General features: G+C 41.7%; 1 protein-coding gene and 1 long non-coding RNA gene across 3 annotated transcripts in view; both read left to right on the top strand.

Annotated features, from left to right (window-relative positions):
- Nucleotides 1–5,295, top strand: part of SYAP1 (synapse associated protein 1) — a 33,439-nt gene extending 28,144 nt beyond the window's left edge. Inside the window, exon 9 of one of the 2 annotated variants that reach the window (XM_081809118.1) lies at nt 1,414–5,295. In XM_081809118.1, coding sequence (XP_081665244.1) covers nt 1,414–1,538 — 125 coding nt within the window. In that variant the 3' untranslated portion in view covers nt 1,539–5,295. Of the gene's footprint in view, nt 1–1,410 lie in introns of both variants that reach the window. The other variant, XM_081809117.1, reaches the window with a different exon arrangement.
- A 3,404-nt stretch (nt 5,296–8,699) lies between these two features.
- Nucleotides 8,700–20,034, top strand: part of LOC145717885 (uncharacterized) — a 12,831-nt gene continuing 1,496 nt past the window's right edge. Inside the window, exons 1-2 of the long non-coding RNA XR_014141387.1 lie at nt 8,700–9,895; nt 17,823–17,936. This is a non-coding gene — a long non-coding RNA (uncharacterized LOC145717885). The remainder of the gene's footprint in view (nt 9,896–17,822; nt 17,937–20,034) is intronic.

Genomic DNA, 20,034 nt, shown 5'->3' with positions numbered 1-20,034 from the left:
AGCAGTCAGAGCAGGCAGAGGGAGAAGCAGACTCCCTGCTGAGCAGGGAGCCCGACGTGGGACTCGATCCCAGGACTCTGGGATCATGACCTACGCCGAAGGCAGACACTTAATGACTGAGCCACCCAGGCGTCCCAAGGTTTGTTTTTAACCAACTGAGCCACCCAGGCGCCCCCCAAGGTTTGTTTTTAAAAGAAGAAAATAGAAGGATGCCTGGGTGGCTCAGTCGTTAAGCATCTGTCTTCGGCTCAGGTCATGATCCCAGGGTCCTGGGATCAAGTCCCGCATCAGGCTCCCTGCTCAGCAGGAAGTCTCTTCTCCCTCTGCCTGCCGCATCCCCTGCTTGTGCTCTCTCTCATAAATAAATAAAATCTTAAAAAAAAAAAAGAAGAAGAAGAAGAAAATGGAGGCGCCCGCTGGCTCAGTCAGTGGAGTATGTGACTCTTGATCTCAGGGTTGTGAGTTCGAGCCCCACATTGGGCATAGAGATTACTTAAAATCTTAAAAAAAAAAAAAAGATGAAAATAAATTTTAGCTTTATTTTTTAAATAGCTGGTTTGTTTTTTTCTATTTCATAACACCACATAACAGTTGTCTTATCGTCTACATACATATATGTACACATACACATCACACACTCACACACACACACACACACACACACATATTGAGGTTCTAAGTGGAAAGTTGCAGTTCTGAATCAGCACAGAAGAGGAACGTGAGAGCTTAGATGGAGCCCAGTGTGAGGGGCCAGGCTTCATCAAGAGACCTCCTGACTTCAGGTTCTGGTATCCATTGCCATTCTAGGAAAACTACTGCTAAAGTGCTTACGCACAGACTGTGAAGCCTGCAGATCTGGCTCCATCTGGATGCCTGGTGCTATCAAGCTTTGTGTTCTTGGGCAAGTCACTTAACCTCTCTAAGCCTCTGTTTTCCATCCTAAAAAATGTGCAGCAGTGTATCTAGTCCCTGGATTGTTCTAAGGATGGAAAAAAAAGGGGGCGGGGGAGTGATATGTAGAAAGAAGTTAGCACAGTCCCAGCTCAGTGATTGCTCAAGAAATGTTAGCTGTTTTTTTCTACCGCTGTCATCCTTAATAGTGGTAAAAATTAATTTGCAACCAAATATTAATTATCAACTATCCATTTAAATACAAGGAAAAGCAGAGGTTTTAGAAAGCAAAATAACACCCAAACATATAGCACTTAACCGATTTATCTTTCTAATCATATTTCCCTTCGGTTACTGTTAAAATTTGGTCAGTTTTTCTGAGCACACATGGCGAGGAAGCTCGAGATGTTAAAAATTACCATGGCTAGGACTTCCACAGGGAATTATACTTGACCGAGTTGTTAAAACCAGCATTGTGAATTCAGAGAGAATCTTTTCCTTCTCATTTGTTTCTTTCAGAAGATTCTGCAGATTGGGAAAAAGAACTACAACAGGAACTTCAGGAATATGAAGTGGTGACAGAATCAGAGAAACGAGATGAAAACTGGGATAAGGAAATAGAGAAAATGCTGCAGGAGGAAAATTAGCTCTTTCCTGAAATAAAAGAATAATGCTTAACATTCTGTAACTGACATTAAATTCTAGATGACGACACTCGCTGAATCAGAATGCAAAAAAGATTGGTATAACTACGAAATTCAAGATTATTCTTTTTTCAAGCTGAAATTTGCCTTTTTTGCGTTTATAAAAAGTATATAGAACAGTTATTCTAATAATCAAAAAGGGATGTTTTATGTAATATTTCTTTAATATAAATCTAGAGATATTCATGTAGTTACTATGGATATCTTTGCCACAGAAATGCAAGTAAAATTTTAGAGTTCTGTTTTCCATGAGGTCAGAATTATAATTTATTCTGCAATTGTTTTTTCCTAAACATTTGTACTTCTTGTTGCATTTTCACTGATACATGTATTTGTTGAAGTACTTACGTAACGGATTGATAACTATCAAAATGACCAAATTGTACCAAAGAACTTAAGAAGAAGCACTTTCAAGACTATTTTCTTGGTAGGTATTTTCTAAAATTCCCTCTAGAAGCCAAAAGGTAAGATAATTATGTTGATTTTCATAGTGTAAACATCACACAATTTGACATTGAGAAATACTGTGCAGAAACATTTGTTTTTTTCTGGGGCCTTTTCTTTCTTGTGTTGTTGTTTGTTTGTTTCTTTGTTTTTTTAACTATACCACGTTTAGTATCGTTGCTTTCCTAAATTCCACATCACAGTTTTTGTAGAAAGCGGGGTCTTTTGTCCTTTTTATATTAATGACCTTCATAAGCCCATTCACCTTACAGTCTCTTGTTTTTGTTTAAATCATCATCACATATAAATATTTCAGTTTTGTTTGTTTGTCTTAGTTAAACTGTCAGTCCTTATAAAATTGTGTTCCTCTAAGTACAACTTGTGGAACTTCACTGCTCAATCCTGCTTGTATTCTGCTACACCAGCAGGCCCATGCTCATAGAATATGGTATTTTTTTTTTTAAAGATTTTATTTATTTATTTGACAGAGAGAGACACAGCGAGAGAGGAAACACAAGCAGGGGGAGTGGGAGAGGGAGAAGCAGGCCTCCCGCCGAGCAGGGAGCCCAATGTGGGGCTGGATCCCAGGACCCTGGGATCATGACCTGAGCCGAAGGCAGAGGCTTAACGACTGAGCCACCCAGGCGCCCCAGGATATGGTATTTTAAAAGAACAAGGTGGCTTAATGTCAGAACACTTCCGAGGCATTTGCTTCCTAAAACGTTCATATTTTTCAAGGAACCTTTATTTCATAAAAGGGAATAGAATTAAGACAGTCCTTTATAGGAAAAACGTACATATTTCTATTCTTCACTCCATAAAAATTAGTCCATGGTCCTCTGGCAAAGGTATAGTCAACGAGAGAACTGGGTGTGCGTCCAAGCTTTCCTCTTGTTTGTAGCTTGGTGCACACACTTGTGAATGAGCCAGACTGTCTCAGCTAGGATCCCTTGGGTTATAGCAATAAACTCACGTATTCTGTGAAACCACTGACTCCATTATGAAGGGATCTCCACTTGTGGTGCCACAGTTGCTGATTACTGAGTTTGGGTTCAGAGATGGTGACTGGCAACTTCTAAAATAATCCTATTGAAGGGAGAAGTTTGGGTTTTTTTAAAGTAGAGTTTTCTGGAGGGAAAGAAACATGTAAAATGTTTTTAAGTAGCTAAAAGTCCTGGATGTAAGCAGATCATATATGACAGTGCTTGGCTCTTGGTATATACACTAAAATTCACATTGTTGAATAAATACAAAAAAGCAAAGGTTTCAGAGAAAGTAAAAAAAAAAAACCTAAAATGACAATAGACATTATAATTGTTACTATGAACTTTACATGATACTCTTATTGCATTTAAAAACAACCTAATTGTGTATTGCTTTATGAAAACAGAAGGCTAAAATAAGATTTAATACACAGCATAAAAATACAGTTATGCTCTATTTTTAATGATTCAAATAGGAGTAAAATGTTCTGCTCTTTTAATTGATACAGGTAACTGAAGTGTATTCCTTTAAAGGAAAAAATAATTTGTAACCATGTTGGGTGGAAAATTTCTAAGTATTTATTACATGCCTGGGGGATAGCCAACAAGCTATGCTGAGCATAAAAACACATAAGCTTCACACTATGGGGATTATACCTCACTACTCACAGTGTGGCTCAGGAGCCAGCGATGGCCTGCCCTAGGAGTTCGCTAGAAATGCAAGGTTTGAGGCCATGCCACAGACCTGCTGGCCCAGACCCTGCACGTTACCGAGAGCCCCAGGGATTAGAATGGGCTTTACAGTTTGAGGCAAATTGGACTAACGCACTAATGCCCTCAGGGCAACCAAGGTTGCTGGTGCTTTTTACTTTGTACTCTTCCACTAACATCGTTGGATGATGGGGTCTTTCTAGTTGGTGTTACAGATGCCTCCTCTGCTGTTGCAGTTAGTTCCTGCTGCCGATTCACCTTTTCACACTGCCAAATAAAGAGGAACCAAGCTCCCAGGAAGACCATGAACGATCCTGCTAAGTCAGATCTTTCTGATGTCACACATTTCAGAGGAAAATGACAACACCACAAAGTGCAGAGATAAGGCTCCCTGAGAATTGTTTCACATGTTCACAAGCTTTCTCTGAGGTTCTTGAGTGGCATCAGAGGGCTGATGTCCCCCGAAGGCCATAAAGGATGGAATGTACCATGTATGGCACGTTCATGCACATGAAATCAAGTAAAAATATTTGGAAAGGTAATAGAGTATGGACCCAAGCTATGTCTTTAAGGCCAATTTTAGGTACATGGAGTCTTATTTTAGAAGAACGGAAACTATTTGCAGTTCCAGCAGTTTATGGCAAGTCAAGTCCACGGATGCAGCCAGTCTCAGCAGGAGCTCGTGCTCTGCTACTGCCAACTCAGTTACAGTGTCACAAATTCATATGCAAAAGTGGCAACTTCTTACAAGAAGTGGGAAATCTCCATAAGTTTTGAAGAGAAACTAGAGAACCTTATCTTTTAGTAGATAAAGCAGCAATGAATGATACTTGTAACTCAGTGCTTTCAGCTACCCTACAGTAAGCAAGATGGTTTTTCACAAACTATTATTACAAATAGGATTTTTAGGACGTTTTAAAGGTTTACCAAAAAAAAAAAAAAAAAACCTTACGATCACATCCAACTTGCAATAGTTTATTTCCCTCCTTGACCACTTTGGTATAAAAACCATGACTTCAGTGAATGTGCTTCTATAATTTAAATAATTTGATATGGTTCTTTCTGGTAATAGATTTTTCCCTCCATTTTAAAGTAAAACCTTTTTCAACAGCAAAAATGAGGGGCATTTAATTTTCGCAAATTTATGTTTCAGCTTTTAAAAATATAAGTGGTAGGAATTTTGATACAGTTTATATAATCAGTTTTATGGGGGGGGAACAGGCCTTTTTAATGATTATTTCCAGACTATATTGATAGGAAAATAAAATTACAAAATGCATGTTACAATACCCAAAAAAGATGGTGCTTAGAAAACTAATGAGTCATGACATGACAAATATATATTCATGAAGCTTTAATCACATGCAGTTACATATTTCTTATAAATCAATTGTTATCTGGTCTTCACACTTAGGGATTTGTTCAGATGAAGCCGTTTATGATTTCAGTTGTTAAACTATGATTAGTTTTTAACAGCATTTATTCAGTGCATTCTGATTTATTTCCAATATGGAAAAACTATATTCCACTTTGTTCTGAATAAACCTCATTTTTAGTGATAAGATACGTTATAATGGTTTTTCCTGAATAACTAAAAATTGTCTTCCAATAAGAACCTATAAATATTTCAAAGTTACCTGGTATGTAGGCTTCTATTAGAATTAAATTGCCTTGAGAAGGTACTGAGTTTTAAGAACACATTTTACTTTCACTGTAGACGACTACTCAAGTGCAGTGGGTTGTCCTTCATAATAATAAATAATTCTAATCCAGTCAGCAGGTCTTTTACTCTAAAGCTACTGCAGGATTTTTCCCTCCTCCAGTAGTGATAGTAATATTGATCTATCTTGTTCTTTCCTGATAACCATGATGAGGACTGATGATGGTTTCTGCTGGCTAAAGCTCAAACTCACCAAGGTTAACCAGTTCTCACTAAAACCGAGGGGAAAAAATTTAAGCCTGTAATCTAATAGGGGCACGTGGCTGGCTCAGTCGGTAGAGCATGTGACTTGATCTTGGGGTTGAGTTCAAACCCTACGTTGGGCCTAGAGCTTACTTAAAAAACAAACAAAAAAAAAACCCCACAACTGACCTAATAGAGATAATAGATCAATTCAACATAATAGAGGATTTGGGTAACTACCACTAAAGAATCCACATTATGATCATGAAAACAGCCAGTAAGTACATAATATTCTCTGCCATATTGCACTTAGTGCAAAAATCAAGATACAGCAAAATGGCCACATCACTCAACAACATTAACTCTCATGGAGACACTGCAGGGTATAAACGTGATGTGGGAACTGAGCTAAATCGTGTCCCTCTACCAAAAGAGTGTGGCACAAGATGCGACATTGGAACACCAGACTGGCTCAGGTTGTGGAGTGTGTGGCACTTGATCTCAGCATCATGAGTTCAAGCTCCACACTGGGCCTGGAGTTTACTTAAAAAAAAATGTGGGACGCCTAGTTGGCTCAGTCGGTTAAGTGCCTTCGCTCAGGTCATGATCCGGGGTCCTGGATGGGGATCCCTGCTGAGCAGGGAGCCTGCCTCTCCCTCTGCCTGCCGCTCCCCCTGCTTGTGCTTGCTCTCTCCCTCTCTCTGTGTCAAATAAATAAAATCTTTATTAAAAAATAATGCCATCAGGGGCACCTGGGTGGCTCAGTCGTCAAGCGTCTGCCTTCTGCTCAGGTCATGATCCCAGGGTCCTGGGATGGAGCCCCGCATCAGGCTCCCTGCTCCGCGGGAAGCCTGCTTCTCCCTCTCCCACTCCCACTGCTTGTGTTCCCTCTCTCGCTGTGTCTCTGTCAAATAAATAAATAAAATCTTTTTAAAAAATAATGCCATCAGCAAGATTAGTGTAGTGTTCTTTGTTCATTGAACTAACAAAACAAGTGCTTGTGAAATTAAGGCATGAAAATAGACACAAATCTGGACAACACACAAAACAACAAGAACATGGGATGCACGTCTTACTGTCCCTAGTACCACACTTTGAGGAATGAGACTAAGCCAGTGAATTTCTTGACCGAAGGCAGTGACCCTGCACTTGAGAACCACCTGGGAGCTTTAAAAATGCTGATGCCCAAGCCCCACCCCCAGAGATGCTAACTGGTTGGGGATGTAGCCTGGGCATAGGGTTGTTTTTGATTTTGTTTTATAAACTCCCCGAGTCATTCTGAAGAGCAGCTGGAATTGCAAAGCTCTGGGCCTAGGGGAAAGAGCCCTGGGGGGAAAAGATTTGTTTGGGTGAGATAACTAGGGAGCACTCAGTTGCTTCCTTAGAAAAATGAAAGGGTGAAATTGCTTGGGTTTTGGGTTGGGTTTTTTTGTTTGTTTGTTTAAGATGTTATTTTTAAGTAATCTCTACACCCAGTGTGGGGCTTGGACTTACAACCCTGAGATCAAGAGTCACATGCTCTACCACCGGAGCCAGCCAGGTACTCCTGGTTTTAAAGTCCATCCCATGTCCTAAATGTTATCTTAAGAGAAGCCTTTATAAAATACTTTTTTTTTCTTTTTTAATTAGAGCGGGAGGGAGGATCTTAAGCAGGCTCCATGCCCAGCACAGAATTGGATGCAGGGCTCCATCTCACTACCCTAAGATCATGACCTGAGCTGAAATCAAGAGTCGGAAGCTTAGCTGACTGAGCCACCCAGGTGCCCAGATAGATACTATTTTTTTTTTTTAAGATTTTATTTATTTATTTGACAGAGAGAGAGACAGCGAGAGAGGGAACACAAGCAAGGGGAGTGTGAGAGGCAGAAGCAGGCTTCCCGCGGAGCAGGGAGCCAGATGTGGGGCTTGATCCCAGGATGCTGGGATCATGACCTGAGCCGAAGGCAGACACTTAACGACTGAGCCACCCAGGCGCCCCGATAGATACTATTTTAATAATGTTTTCAAAGTGGTTTTTAATTTTCTGAGATGATATCTTGGGCTTTCAGATTGAATATGTCAGATTAAATATATGCGTTTAGCTCTACTCCATCCACAAACCCCACTAAATGACAGTAAAGGAGTAAAAAGAAAAGGTATAAATTTGTAGTAACAAAAACAGCAGGCAACAGTAGCCAGGTGGTAAGGAAGACATTTTGATGTTTCAGAACCCCCAAAACCTCAGGAATTCCAAAGGTGTGCCCCCCTAAAAACAGGGAAAATTGATAGGGTAGGCGACTAGAGGCCTCTCCCACAATTTACAACTGAAAAATCATCAAGAAAGAGTGGTATAAGCATATGAGCTACAGAAGCAAACAGATAAAACTGCTAAAGGTTTAAAATGATGGCTCCAGGGGCGCCTGGGTGACTCGGTTGGTTGGGCGACTGCCTTCAGCTCAGGTCATGGTCCCAGGGTCCTGGGATCGAGCCCCATGTCGGGCTCCCTGCTCAGCGGGGAGCCTGCTTCTCCCTCTGACCTCCTCCCCTCTCTTGCTGTTTCTATATCTCTCATATGAATAAATAAAATCTTTAAAAAAAAAAGTTTAAATTTTTTTTAAAAAATAAAAAATATAAAACGATGGCTCCTGGATAGATAAATAAATAAATAAAATGATGGCTCGTGGGAATTGGGGAAGGGCAAGTCAGGGGTCTGCTGTTCTGAAAGCCTTCATCATTTGACTTCTAAAATTTAGATTATAAAGAGAAGATCTTTTTTTTTTTTTAAGTTATTTTTGACGGGATGCCTGGGTGGCTCAGTGGGCTAAAGCGTCTGCCTTCGGCTCCAGTCATGATCCCAGAGTCCTTGTTCGGCTCCCCCTGCTTGTGCGCGCTCACTCTCTCTCTCTCTGACAACAACAACAACAAAAGTTATTTTGGGGCGCCTGGGTGGCTCGGTTAAGCGACTGCCTTCGGCTCAGGTCACCATCCCAGGGTCCTGGGATCGAGCCCCGCATCGGGCTCCCCGCTCTGCAGGGAGTCTGCTTCTCCCTCTGCCTGCCACTTCCCCTGCTTGTGCGCTCTCTCTCTCTGTCAAATAAATAAATAAAATCTTAAAAAAAAAATTTTTTTTTTGACCATGGTATGAGGGAAAAGGTATGCAAATACTGTAGATGAGAATGTAAAATAGTAAAACCTTTCTGAATGGCAATTGGGTAATATGGACCAAAATTTTAAATGTACAGAACATTTAGTTCAGCATTTTCGGTCTTGGAATTTTTCCTGAGGACTTGAGCAAGCACTGCTTTGATTATAAAACTGAAAATTGGAAACTACCTACATGTTCTACATTCGAATCTTCATTTAACAAGGGATGGCTCATCCATACAATGGAATGATATGTAAACATTTTAAGTGATGGATTTCACATGCATTAGATGCTCAAAAATGTAAAAGTCTGAAAATAGCAATAGGTGAGCATGTCAAACAACTGGATTGTGGATATACTGATGGCGAGCGTGCACACTGGTTCACGGAGAAAGCAAAAATTGGCATCACTTAAAGGAAAATTTGAATATGCCCTTCTCTTTGACCAGGAATTCCTCTCCCAGGGAGTATAAAATGATAGAACTACTTATGAAGAAAATTACCATTTCTTAGTAAAATGGAAGATAAAAGGAAGGATATATCCAGTGTGATATGTGCAAAAATGTCCACAATAGCGTTCTAGTGGCCTCAGGTTGCACCCAACCCCAACGACCATCAACATAGAATGGAAATATATACCATAGTGAAAAGCAAAGAACATAAGTAAGAGCCACACACGAGAATGTGAATGAATCTCTGACTCTCACAAATAAAATGAGCAAAGAAAGTAAGATCCAAAAGAACAGAATGACTCCATCTACATAACCTTGAAACATAGGTGGAAAATTAAAACTATAAGCAGTAAAAAACTAAGACAACCGCCATGAAAATCAGATACCACCGAGCTAGAAAAAAATAACGGCCTTCTCACAATTTAGGAGAAAATGATAGAAAATCACAACTGCACAAAACCCGTTAGCTACAAGATCTACCACTCTACCCAAATATTAGCACTGCAGGTACAAGGGCTCAAAAAAGACCAATATTCAAGCTTGTTTCTTCTCCACAGAAATACTCAGTGAAAGTCAAAAGATCTGCACCATCTGAAGAGAAATGGGAGTAGAGCGTCCCCATTTGAGAATTGCCAAGGAACTGAGAGTGAAGCAAAGCCTGCAGCAGCTCTTTCAGTCATTTGGGTGAAGAAAAGTCTCAGTCTTTGAAATAATAGCTTTAAAGGAAACCTTTGGCTTTTAACTTGAAAATATATTGCCTGCAGTGCACCATGGTAATGCAAATGAAAGCTGAGTCATCGCCCTGGAGATTAACGCTGTAGCTCCTGAGCTCAGCTGACGCCCGCCTGGCAGGGACTGGCTCCCTCCCTAGTCGGCCCGACCCTTAATTGCATCTGTTTTGTTCACGGAGGCTCTGAGTGTGATTTCTCTGGGATAAAGGATTTTGTTGCCTGCCTAAGAAAATATCAGAGCTCTGTATTTGACACGAAAGAATGTTCACCATATAATGTTAGATGAAATATAAAAGGCAAATTACAAGAATCTATTTACCACGATTACATTTTTCTTCCCAAAAAATGCATGCGTGTGCGTACGTTGGTCATATATGTGCGTAGAAAAATGCTTACACCAAAATTATCCTTACGCCAAAATGTTAATGCTGGTTATATGCCTTTTTACAAGCGCTTTGTTTTTGTCTATGTTTTCAGAAATGTCTGTCTTTGACATATTAAGGCAAAATAAGAAAAATAAAGTGATTTCATAATAAGCAAAGAAAAAGAAATTAGGAAGAATAATAAACAGGAGAATAAGACAAAGAATCAGAGAAGCAAAAATGATTTTTTAAAATTTTTTTTAAAGATTTTATTTTTTATTTATTTGACAGAGAGAACACAGCGAGGGAGGGAACACAAGCAGGGGGAATGGGAGAGGGAGAGGCAGGCTTCCTGTGGCGGAGCAGGACCAAGACCCTGGGATCATGACCTGAGCTGAAGGCAGACCCCTAACCATCTGAGCCACCCAGGCGCCCCGCAAAAATGATTTTTTAAGATTTGATCAAGATAAAAAAGCAGGCACAAATAATATTAGGAATTAGAAATGGGATACAATTAAAGATACAAAAGTGTGGCTGACACGACTAGCTCTCTAACCAGTATCATTTTTCTCCCTTTTACTAGCAAGGTATCTGTAGGGTCAGCAATGTGTTCAGTTTGTGGGAATAAAAATACATTTCCCAGGGGCGCCTGGGTGGCTCGGTTGGTTAAGCGGCTGCCTTCAGCTCAGGTCATGAGACTCAGGTCCTAGAATCGAGTCCAGTCCTGCCTTGGGCTCCCTGCCCAAGGGGTGTCTGCTTCTCCCTCTGCCCCTCCCCCTGGCTTGTGCTCTCTCTCACTCTCTCTCAAATAAATAAATAAAATCTTTTTTTTCTTTTAAAAAGTGCATTTCTCAGTGTCCCTAGCCAGTGAGAATGGCCAATGAGAAGCAAGTAAAAGTCTTTGGGAGAACCCCCAGAAAAGCTGAGTCAACCTCATTCTTTCCTCCTTCCTACTCCCTGGAATATGGATGTGATGGCTGGAGCTGCAGGTACCTCCTTGAGACCAAGAAAGAAAAGTCAAAGAATTGCAGGGACCTTAACTTGGACAATTGAGGCTCTAAACCAGGGGTCAGTTAAGTATCCTTATGAATTAGTGGGTTTAAATATATCTGATGTGTGTCTATCCATCGCAGTTTTTATCTTTACTGATTTTTAAATTGTCTTATCTCAGTCCAATAGGAGCTTCTTCAAGTAGACCCCTGAGATTTTGACTCAACTCTTTTTTTTTTTAAGATTTTATTTATTTATTTGACAGAGAGAGACACAGAGAGAGAGGGAACACAAGCAGCGGGAGTGGGAGAGGGAGAAGCAGGCTTCCTACGGCGGAGCAGGGAGCCCGATGCCGGGCTCGATTCCAGGACCCTGGGATCGTGACCTGAGCTGAAGGCAGACGCTTGACGACTGAGCCACCCAGGCGCCCCTTGACTCAACTCTTAGTAGCCTTTCATATAGCTTCATTGCTTTGCTGCGCGCGCACACACACACACACAGAGACAAGATGTTTCATACTCATCTTAATTCTTTTTTTTTTTTTTTAAAGATTTTATGTATTTATTTGACAGAGAGAGACACAGCGAGAGAGGGAACACAAGCAGGGGGAGTGGGAGAGGGAGAAGCAGGCTTCCCACAGAGCAGGGAGCCCGATGCGGGGCTCGATCCCAGCACCCTGGGATCATGGCCTGAGCCGAAGGCAGACGCTTAACGACTGAGCCACCCAGGCGCCCCCATACGCATCTTTATTTTTTTTAAGATTTTATTTATTTATTTGACAGAGAGTAAGAGAGCATGAGCAGGGGGAGCAGCAGAGAGAGAGAGAGGGAGAAGCAGGCTCCCCACTGAGCAGGAAGCCTGATGCAGGGCTTGGTCCCAGGACCCTGAGATCATGACCTGAGCCAAAGGCAGACGCTTCACTGACTGAGCCACCCAGGAGCCCTCATACTCATCTTTTATATTTCCTGACACAGACCTAGAATCAGGCATTTCTCCAAGAGCCCTGGTTTCTATTGATGAGACAAAGTATTTATTCTTCAATTGTCTTGGCTATTCTTTGCCTTTGCTTACTGTATTCAGGATATAGATGGAGTTTTGAAGAAGAGTCAATGACACAAAGAATTGATGAAGGAAATTTCTTCTGTATAAAAGAACTCCAGCTAATAAGAGGTACAAAAGATACCAAATGAAGTAAAGATCTAGTTAATAGTCACTAGTGATGCTAAAACCATTAGTAGAAAGGTTGATGGGAAACTTTATAATGAATTTAAAACAAACAAAAACTCTAATATCTTAAATGAGATATTAGAAAGCATTGCAGCCATGAAAAAATAACAGTATGCTATAGAAAAAGAATATTCAGAGAACACAAAATAGGTCTAGAGAATTAAAATATGATAGCATGGGTCAAAACTTCATTAAAGTATTAGAAGACAAAGTTGAGACCATCTTCTAGAAAGCAGAACAAAATAGGAGGTAGAAAGGAGAGAAAAGATGAAAATCAGAGGATCATTCCAGAATGTACAACCTCGGGGCACCTGGGTGGCTCAGTTGGTTAAGCGACTGCCTTCAGCACAGGTCATGATCCCGGAGTCCCTGGATTGAGTCCCGCATCGGGGTCCCTGCTCAGCAGGCAGTCTGCTTCTCCCTCTGACCCTCCCCCATCTCGTGCTCTCTCTCTCATTCTCTCTCTCTCAAATAAATAAATAAAATCTTAAAAAAAAAAAAAGACAGAATGTACAACCTCTAGCTAAAGGAAGTCCAGAAAGAGAAAACAAAATGGAAAGAAGAAAAGTATGAAAGAATTAAAGAAACCTCAAGCACACCCATACATGTGGATGCACCCACGCACACACCCATGCATACACACACACTTCGGCATCATCATCCTCCCAATATAGTTACGTTTTGTTAATCTGTTTTTTACATTATTTGCATGTGAATATTATTTACAACTTAGTCATAGAGTGTCCTTTGAATATAGTAGTTTTCTTGTTCAATTTTTTTGTCTCTGAGTTAACAATTGCCTTATGTTTTTATTTGCTTGATTTTCTATACCCCTATTGCCCAATTCTTTGCCAGAGTCTCTGCTACAAATACATTCAATACAGTCTCCTTTCAATACATCAGTACATTGTAACACCTTGGGTAGGTTAGTCATTTTATCTACTTCCGGGGACATCCCTCCAGGAATCCCATGCCCTTCTGTTCCAATCTGGACTGTTTGCTCTCTTGAATCAGGGCCTCCTTTCTTTCTTTCTTTCTTTCTTTTCTTTCTTTCTTTCTTTCTTTCTTTCTTTCTTTCTTTCTTTCTTCAGGGCTTCCTTTCTCCTTTTTTCCTCTGTTGGGTCCCTTTTTCTGGATCTCCTATTTTTCTTTTTTCTCAGTTACCCCTTTGTATGTCACCCAAGGTTAAGTTATGCTTTGGTAACAAATGATCCTAACACCACACTGGTCTTCAACAGCAAACCTTTCTCAGGTGTGTTCTGCGTCCCTCATGGGTTGGCTGTAGTTCTATGCCTTTTCTTACCAGGACCAAGGGGATGGAGCAACCCCTGACTGGGCCATCAGTCTCAAACCAGAGGGAAAAAGGGTGTAGCTAACCAGAGATCACCCTTAAGCCTCTGCTCAGAAGTGATATATGTCTATTCTGCCTACATTCCAATTGTCAAAGCAGGTCACATAGCCACTCTTGAGTTCATTCCATATCTGTACTTTGCTGGGTATGATTCTTGGTGGGAAAAAATTTTCTTTCAGGATTTTTTTTCAATAATCTCTACACCCAATGTGGGGCTTGAACTCACAACCCCAAATCAAGAATCAGATGCTCTTCTGACTGAGCCAGCCGAGTGGCCCATCTTTCAGGATTTTAAGGGTATTGCTATATTGCCTTCTAGCTTGCAGTGTTGTTGGTAAACCAACGCAATTCTGATTCTCGAATCTTGGTATGTGACCTGTCTTTTTACTCAGGAAGCTTTTAGGATTCTCTTTTTGTCCCTATGTATGATGTGGGAGAGCAGGTGGAAAAGCATTAGACGCTCTTCTCCCCTAGAAGCAAATCTATGTATATTATCTTTCTATGATTCAGGAATAAATTTGATGGCATGTGACAGAAAATCCGAATTTACAGTGGTCTAAACTGGATGCGTATTTCTATTTCACATCAGTGAAGTCTAGAGGAAGGGGAGCAAGGCTAAGTGTGCTCCAAGAAGCAGTTAGGGACTGTGGCCCTTCCAGTCCTTGGCTCCCTAAAGGGAAGAAGGATGTTCCCACCCAGAGAAACCAGCACCATTTTATGTCTCCCAAGCTTATGTCAAAGTGATCAAAACAGAGGGGACTCAAGCCTGGGCATCCAACTGCCAACTTGCAGGAAATTCCCAGGACACAGTTGCTCCTGGAACTACATCTGGAGTTTGTAATCAGCAACATTCAAGCTGCTGGGATCAAAGGGCCCGGTTTCTTCTACAGAAAAATTATAAAGAAAAGAGAAGGGGGATGGAGGGGAAAATGCAGATAAAAATGATTTAAAAGACATTGACCCAAATGGGCAGGATTAAACTGTGATACCTGGGGATGCACATTTGGGTGAACAATAAAGAAAGGAGGACTATAGGAGGTGGGGGGTCTTCCAAGAGAGGGAGCAGTGACTGGGGCAGGCCTTCAGAGGGGATCCTGGGGGTGGCTGGCAAAGTTCTATTTCTTGACCTGTGTTGTGGTCACCAGGGTGTTTGCTTGAAGATACTTTATTAAGCTGCACATTTGTTTGTATGGTCTACTTTTAATTTCCAAAAACAGGTTAAGAAATATCACTTTCTAATTTTACACATCCCCATCCCTCAACTCCCACTACCTAGAGGCCACCATTCCATCTCTTTAAAACGTCTCTTGGGGTGCTTGGCTGGCTGAGTCAGTAGAGCACGTGACTCTTGATCTCGGAGTTGTGAGTTCAAGCCCCACGTTGGGTATAGAGGTGACTTAAATAAATAAATAAATAAATCTTTAAAAGGGGCACCTGGGTGGCTCAGTCAAGCGGCTGCCTTTGGCTGAGGTCATGATCCCGGGGTCCTGGGATCGAGCCCCATGTTGGGCTCTCCGCTCAGCTGGGAGCCTGCTTCTCCCTCTCCCTCTGCCCCTGCCCCTGCTCATGTTCTCTCTCTCTCTCAAATAAATAAAATCTTTAAAATGATAATAATATAAATCATCAAAAGGTAATTTTATTACAGACCAAAAAAGTAGAAAGAAAAAATAAAAACTTAAGCAGAAATGAATGAATGAATGCATATAAACCAAGATTAGGCTTGATGAAGAAAAAATATTGATCAGGAAAGAAAAGAGAGAGAAAGTTAAGTAGTATGAGGAATGATAAGGTGTCACAGTCACTGCTAGCCATCTTTCCAATGTGAATTGTACTTTTTTAAAAAAGATTTTTTATTTATTCATCTGAGACAGAGATACAGAGAGAGAGAGCATGAGCAGGGGGAGAGGCAGAGGGAGAGGGAGAAGCAGGCTCCCTGCCGAGCCAGGAGCCCGATGTGGGGCTCGATCCCAGGACCCCGGGATCATGACCTGAGCCGAAGGCAGACGCTTAACGACTGAGCCACCCAGGCGCCCCTCCAATGTGAATTATACTTTAAAAATTTATACATATATAAAACATTATGGTAAATGAAAGAAGTCAGACACAGAAGGTCACATATTGTATGATTGCATTTATATGAAATATTCAGAATGGGTAATCCATAGAGAGAACAAAGATTGGTAGTTGGAGGAGAGAATGGGGAGAAATTGCTTAATGACTATAGGGTTTTATTTTGGAATTATGGCAATGTTCTGGAACTAGATAGAGGAGGTGATGGAACAACATTGCATATGTACCAAAGCCACCGAATTGTTCACTTTATTTTATTATTTTTTATTTTTGGGGGGGGAGAGACAGAGGGCGAGAGAGAGAGAGAGAATCTTAAGCAGACCCCACACCCAGCGTAGAGCTCAACGCAGGGCTCGATCTCATGACCCTGAGATCATGACCTGAGCCGAAATCAAGAGTTGACACTTAGCCACCCAGGTACCCCTGAACTGTTCATTTTAAAATGGCTAGTTTTGGGCACCTGGGTGGCTCAGTTGGTTAATCATCTGCCTTCGGCTCAGGTCATGATCCCAGGGCCCTGGGATGGAGCCTCACATCAGGCTCCCTGCTCAGTGGGGAGCCTGCTTCTCCCTCTCCCACTCCCCCTTCCCCCGGCTTGTGCTCTCTCTCTCTCTCTCAAATAAATAAATAAATAAAATCTTTAAATAAATAAATAGAATGGCTAATTTTATGTTATGTGAATTTTACCTCAATAAATTTAAAAATGTTATTAGATATATTTTACACGTATTTTATAGCTAATATATGTATTACACATTATATATGTATTATATATCTAAAACATATCCTTGAGACGGTAGGGTAAATTTGCAAATGGACTGGATACTGGATGATATGAAAAAATTATTGTTAGAAATTTAGCATTGATAATGACACTGAATACATCCCTTGGCCATTTGGGCCACTCAGACCCCTGGGACTCAACCCCCCCCCACCAAGTCTTCCCCATGATCCAGCCACTGACACCACTATAGCCCAGCTCAAGCTGAGGGTCTCCAGGACCCCAGTCAGCCAGAAGTTGACAACCTGTGCCCGTCATTAAGCTTTCCTCTCTGAGCTTTACATCTGCCCTCCCAGGTGCCCTGGTTCTCCTTGGTCGGGGACTCCCTGTTAGGCCCTGCCATTGGGAGGCGCTAGAGGGCAGGCTGGAGGGGAGAGAGGACTTGTTTCTGCGCTTTGTCCGCACAAATTTCACCTGGCTGTAATGAGTTTCAGTGGTAGCAGTTAATTCCCATTTGCAGCTTTCCCCCAGAACCAAGCTCATGGTGCCCTGAGAGACCCCAGCATCGACGCCCCCTCATCACAGGTCTGGTCCCCTCCTCCAGGCTGGTCAGCCTCAATAATTCCAATTGCTCCTTTTTCCCCTCCAGTCCCAGGAGCAATTGCTGGAAACAGCTACCTTAGTGTTTCCTTTTTGCCAAAAGGCTCTTCAAAATATGGGCTAATCATTCTTCTCCTCTCCCCCCAACCCCTGGTTAATCATTCCTTATATTAAATTTTATCTGAAGTAAACGTCTCGTTGAAATCGGTAACCAAATTTGGTGAATGGGACTAATTGCAGCTGCCGACTCATAAGCTCAGCTGCAGATTTTTACCCAGACCTTTTTCCTTTGCCTTTAAATTTCCCTGACTCTCCTCCGTCGGAGGTGGATTTGAGGCTTACTCTCCTGTCTCCGTCGGTCGTTTGGCTGCCTCTTTCCTTGCTGCACGCTCGTTGTCTCAGCGATTGGCTTTGTTGTGCATGGGGCAAGATGAGCTTGGGCTTGGTTACAAATTTGGCAAACCAGCCGGTTGCTCTTTGCCCGTGCTTCTTTGGGCCCCCAGCCGGTGACAGGAGTCTGGTCATAAGTCTAAGCAGCTGCCTACACTATTTGTCCTAGGGACCGTCCCCAGGGCCCCACCACGACTGGGCACTGCTGGCCTTCAGCGCCTACTTTAACTCTTGCCACAAGGAAACGGTTTGGGGGTTTGGTTTGGACACACTTCTCTTCTTGGTGAGTACTTCGTGCGTGACAGCACATGAGCTTATTTCTTCCTCCCGTTTGGGTTGGCTCTCTTAGATTTCTTCCTCTCGTTTAGTTGCCTTCCCCCTGAAGGGTTTTGGTTCTCTTAGTCTCCTTTTCTTGAATGCTTAAAAAAAGGCTGGGGAGGAAGCCATTTGGTTCAGTCGGTGAAGCCCCAACTTTTGGGGAGGAACCAACAGAACCAAGGCTTACAGAGCGACTCTGGGCTTTGTCTGGTTTGCTTGTTGCTACGTCTTTTGCTGTCCTTGAATAAAACTGGCTAAGGTGTAATTGGGAAATGAGGATTTGATCCCCGCATGCGGCCCTTTGAGCTGTATTCTCCAAAATTGGGCAATCTTTTTTTTGCAACACTTCTTGGCTATGATATTCATTAGACCCTGGAGAAAAATAACCAATTAACAGACCCATAAATTATAATATCATCTTGCAATTCGGTTTTTTTTTTTTTTAAGATTTTATTTATTTATTTGACAGAGAGAGAGACAGCGAGAGAGGGAACACAAGCAGGGGGAGTGAGAGAGGGAGAAGCAGGCTTACTGAGGAGCAGGGAGCCCGATGCGGGGCTCAATCCCAGGACCCTGGGATCATGACCTGAGCCGAAGGCAGACGCTTAATGACTGAGCCACCCAGGCGCCCCTAGATTTGTTTTTTTCTTTTTAAGATTTTATTTATTTGACATTTTAATATTTTATTTATTTTTAATATTTATTTTTAAGATTTTATTTATAGCGAAAGCAGGAACACAAGTAGGGGGAGTGGGAGAGGGAGAAGCAGACTCCCACTGAGCAGGGAGCCCAATGCAGAGCTCGATCCCAGGACCCTGGGATCATGACCTTAGCCAAAGCCAGACGCTTAACGACTGAGCCACCCAGGCACCCCTGCAATTAGATTTTTTTTGTAAAAAGGAGCTCTTGAGAAATCGGTCCTTTAAGATTTTGTTTGCATCTTGTGTTTTTGTATGTGTGTCCATGTATGTTATAAATGTGAGCTATTTTCTTTACCTCCTGATGGCATTGCTAAAATTAATTTGTAAAAGAGCTCTATTCAGTTGGTTTAAAGGCAAGCACTTGTAAGAATTGGGCATTTTAAAACTCAGATGGAAACTAACCCAAATGTTCAAGTTCCCATGATCTTGGAAAATATTTGGCATTAAAGCTAATTTAAGGTGGTCAGTTTAATTACAATGGACATGTCTTTAGAATTATCAGCATTTAATGTAAAAGTTTGTGTTATTTCCATTGCAAAATTTGTCAGAAAAGGGAAAAAACTTAGAGCTTTGTCTAATGCTTCATGAAGTTTTATGGGTGATCTAAGACTGGAAATAATAAGGGTAACAACTCTGTATGCAAGGAAAGAGAGACTGGTTATTTAAACAGGGTAAAGTTAGAACAAAATCTGACTGTATAAAAGGAAAGTTGTAGAAGGCTTGTGAGAAGGAAACCTTTGGTAAGGAATTTTGTACATGGTCAGGACTAAGATTATAGAGCATGAACATGGAAAAAAGTTTATTAGGGAGTAATCAACCCCTGGGAAAGAGAAGGGAAAGTAAAAGAGCAAAATGAGGCAGAAGTTGAACAGTAATAAAATATTAACAGAAGCCTTAGCTGATTCTGAGGAGTTCCAAAGTTGGATTACCCTTCAGAACCATCCTAATTTGGGGCAAAGGGGCTGGACTTCTATAACAACCATTGGACGTGACCACCTGGGAAGAGGGCACAGCCTTCCCAAGGCAGCTGTCTTCGGTCAAGGTTATCCCTGATGGCCTCAGAGTTGGGAATGGTTGGCAGCCTCCCCACAGCTGAGAGTCCTTCATTCCTAGTGGAGATTTTGGTCAGTATATCACAGCATCCACAGCAACTCTGATCCATGCAGTGTCCTGGATGTTCTTGTCAAAATAAGTTTATATCAACATGGGAGATGACAGGAAAAAGACTGCATAAAGTCTTTAAAAATTCATCTTGTTGCAGGGCACCTGGGTGGCTCAGTTGATTAAGCATCCAACTCTTGATTTCGGCTCAGGTCAGGATCTTAGGGTCATGAGACTGAGTCCCACATCTTAAGCTTCTCT

The sequence above is a fragment of the Leptonychotes weddellii genome, chromosome X (genome assembly GCF_054177405.1).
Source record: "Leptonychotes weddellii isolate Sample4059 chromosome X, ASM5417740v2, whole genome shotgun sequence".
Taxonomy (NCBI): Eukaryota; Metazoa; Chordata; class Mammalia; order Carnivora; family Phocidae; genus Leptonychotes; species Leptonychotes weddellii.
The sequence above is the reverse complement of the archived record's forward strand: the minus strand, read 5'-3'. Positions and strand labels throughout refer to the sequence as shown.